Here is a 3642-nt window from a genome sequence, read left to right as displayed (position 1 = left end):
CCACATGAGCCAAAAACACATTTTCTGTCTTTTCTCGGCGTGGACGGCACCAATTTCGAAAACAAAATTCATTTTTTTACTACATGAGTGACCCAATTTAAAGATTTATTCATCTTTCCAATTGTGAAATATCCCTTTAAAATAATTAAAAATAATGATTATTACTGATTCTAAATAAGGATTTATGATTCTTTTGAACTCAGAAACTAGTTGAGAAAAATGTAAAATGGAAGATACAGAATTAAATGTGTGAAGAAAACGAGTGTAAAAATTAAAATGAGCCTGGGAAAGACTGAAATCAATCAAGCTTCATTTATTTTATTATCTGATTAGTAAAGAAAAAAGGTAGAAATATACTGTAGATGCATATTTCTTTTTTTAAATCATCTAACTAACAATAGAATTTACTTCTCATTTACATTTGTTTGGATATTTTGTTAGTTTCAGGGCTCCACAGTGGTGCAGGATGCAGCTCATTAAAAGTATAAAGAATTTAGAGGAACATTGTAATATGCATTATTATCACACTGTTTACACTCTTTTTTTAAAAAAGCAGTCACAAAACAATGTGCAGAAAACAGATATGGTTAAAGACCAAAATGGTGTTACACTCAGGTAGAAACCAAAGCTAAGTTTTTAAATTTGTATTTATCACATTCCAGTTGACAAAGACAGACATAAAGAAACATAACTGTGACAAACTGTACGTTCTCTCCCTCCTCCGGCTCTTTACGTCCTCTCTTCAGTCAGACCCTTGTCTCTTTTGGCTCTTCCTTCCTTTCTTCAGCTCTTCATCCAGTACTTGTCAATTCTTGTCCTCCCTACACGCTCCTCTTGTTCAGAGCTCCTCAGAGTGGAAAGCTGAAGTTCAGAAAAGAAAACGACATGTGCGTCAGTCCCAGTTATTACAGGTGTGAATATTAAACCAAACCTGTAGGCATAGACATGTAGGCAACCTGCATAACATGATCATCTTTTCTTCCATTTCTGTTGTTGTTTTGACCTTGTACCTCTGTGACTGAACTGCTGTGTTGAACATAACTGTGACTAACGTATCTTTCTGCTACTCAATCTGAATAAGGGCTACTAGGTGTTGTTGAAGTGTTGTGAAATACATTAGCGCTCCGGTTCAAGTTTTCACTACAGTTAATTAGCAGTATTTTTAATGGGCCGTTGGTTCTGGTAATTTACTGAAGAAGATGAAGATGATTATTTTTATGCCTAATGTAGTTCCACAACTTAGCGGGTTAAAAGGGCGTCATATTCATTACAACTGTTAGTGAGCGAGTGATTACGTTCTGACAGCTTCATCATCTATCCGCGTGGCCTGGATTGTAATGATGGGCTCATCATTTGCTGTTCAATACAATTTCATGCTGATTAACAATTAATTCAGAACATTGCACATTTTCACACAATGTTTGATGCATGTAAATGCTATGTCTCGAATAAGATGTCGGGAGATGAGCATCTTATTCACAATCTTAGGTTTGAGTCTTTGTCATGAAATGGTTCATTAGTATGAGGGGATGTTTTCTTACATGTGATGGTTTCAGTTAGCTGGTGAATACCTTCCTCCTCCTCATCAGGGGCCACCAAACTAGCTGCAAAAGTCCACATCATCTCCAACCAATCGGTGCTCTCCTGAGCTGTGACGTCAACTGGGACTCCAGCAGGGCTCGATTTTATTGGACGAAAACCACCTAAAAGGAACAAAAGAAATAGAACAATAGATCAGAAAACAAAAACAAATATATTGTAAAGCAGAGCCTAATGGGATGTGATGAGAAAATATTTTAACAAGTAAAATTTGACTCAAAAAAGTAAACTGCGTGCCTCTAGCCTTTAAGCCTCTCTTAGCGATGGCAGACGGAGGAGGGAGACCTGAGGAGGAGAGACACACGACGTTTTCAGAGACATCGTGATGGGAAGTGTGGAGTACAGCTTGAAGAGAGACAAAGACAAAGATGCAGAGAGGGGAAAAGACACACAGGCGAGAGAATCCGTAAAGATAGATAAAGCCACACAGAAGAACAGTGATCAGTGCCCTTCGTATTTTCAGTCATTCACAGCCACCGACAGCTTTAGATGTATTTCGCTGCCATTATAGCAAACATGACAAAAAAGGAATTCAAAAATACACCGCACACAAAACACACTCCAACTTACAGAACATGTTAGAACTCACTGTATCAATGATGCGGAGGACATGCCGGATGAGAACAGAGCAAGAAACGGCAACAACTCAATCAAGTTTTCAGCAGCATTTGCATTTGAAAGCGTAACTTTGTGTTTCTATATCAGCAGTCTGACACTGCGACCTCAAACTCGTGACATAAAACACAATTTCTAATCACTCACACCCTTTGTAAAGGTTTATAAGTTGGAAATAATACCTTTATTCATGATTAATTACAAATGTAAAGGCTTTATAAATCAGTTATAAGACAATATTAAGAATGGATTTTGGGTTGCCAGGTTTGTGTACTTCCTCCCCCAGCAACTATACCAATTATTACAATTTAAAAGGGCAGACTTAATGGCTAATCATACAAGTTATTCATTGACTTAATAACTTTTATAATTACAAATGCTTTGCTGTTGAAACCTGTAATGCTTATTGCTGACTTTGAACACCAACCAACAACTTGATGCCGTCTTCAAAAGTTAACCTTACCAATTAATTCATAACTTGACAATTAATGTCTAACCAGGCAACCAACATTCTTCCTTTTAAATGGCTCATGACTGACCTTTACAGCATTAATAACTGCTTTATTAATTAGTAATACAGCTGTTAACTAATCCTTTCTAAAGGGCAACAGTAGGTACAGTCAGGGTTCAACGGTTAAGGAGGCATTTCAAAGCCAAGCTACACAATTAAATCTAAAACTATTATGCTTATTTTATTTTTCCACATGGAGGCGTTTTCCCAGCGGCTGCTCTCATTAATCTATCTTTGTTATAGTCCCACTCCCAGGTGGAAGAAGCTCTGTGCCTGTTTGTTGCCCAGTGTGGAGGAGTTGTATAAGTGATCCTCATAAACAGCTGATTAATGCACTGACATTTCTTTGATTGGCACTCCAGACAGAGACACCAGGAATAGAAGGCCAGCATTCCCCCCCGCTAACTCTCTGTTGTCCTTTCAATGTCGTTACTTATTCATTCAGTCTCTCTTCCCCTTTACCTTTCTACCTTCTGTCCTTTTTTGTTTATCTCTCTTATTCAAGTATCTTCTTCTCTTGTCTTTCTTCAAATCTATTCTCCGTCTCAGTCTTATTCCATTATCTCATCCTGTGGCTCTTTTGTGTCTGTTGTCTGTCTACTTGTCTCTAGGTGCTTTTATTTATGTGCAGTTTAGCAGCTACATCAAAATGATAAAACACAATAATTGTATGTATATATAGATATAGATGTATATGTGTGTGTGTATAAATATGTGTGTGTATAAATGTATATATGTATGTGTATAAATGTATATACATATATATATACATACATATATATATATACAGTATATATATATATATATATATATATATATAAATATATATATATACATATATACTGTATACGCCTAATGCGTATGTCTATTGTCCCCCACACACAGACACACACACACACACACACACAGACACACAC

General features: G+C 36.6%; 1 protein-coding gene across 4 annotated transcripts in view; it reads right to left on the bottom strand.

The window, feature by feature from the left end:
• Window positions 1–382: 382 nt before the first annotated feature.
• The window catches only part of trdn (triadin), a 13607-nt gene continuing 10347 nt past the window's right edge, over window positions 383–3642 (bottom strand). For all 4 annotated transcript variants that reach the window (XM_032543502.1, XM_032543500.1, XM_032543499.1 and 1 more), the window contains 3 exons: window positions 1837–1884; window positions 1542–1703; window positions 383–861 (listed from right to left, as the gene is read on the bottom strand). In XM_032543502.1, coding sequence (XP_032399393.1) covers window positions 839–861; window positions 1542–1703; window positions 1837–1884 — 233 coding nt within the window. In that variant the 3' untranslated portion in view covers window positions 383–838. The remainder of the gene's footprint in view (window positions 862–1541; window positions 1704–1836; window positions 1885–3642) is intronic.

This window comes from Etheostoma spectabile, chromosome 18 (genome assembly GCF_008692095.1).
Source record: "Etheostoma spectabile isolate EspeVRDwgs_2016 chromosome 18, UIUC_Espe_1.0, whole genome shotgun sequence".
In the NCBI taxonomy this organism is placed as follows: Eukaryota; Metazoa; Chordata; class Actinopteri; order Perciformes; family Percidae; genus Etheostoma; species Etheostoma spectabile.
The sequence above is the reverse complement of the archived record's forward strand: the minus strand, read 5'-3'. Positions and strand labels throughout refer to the sequence as shown.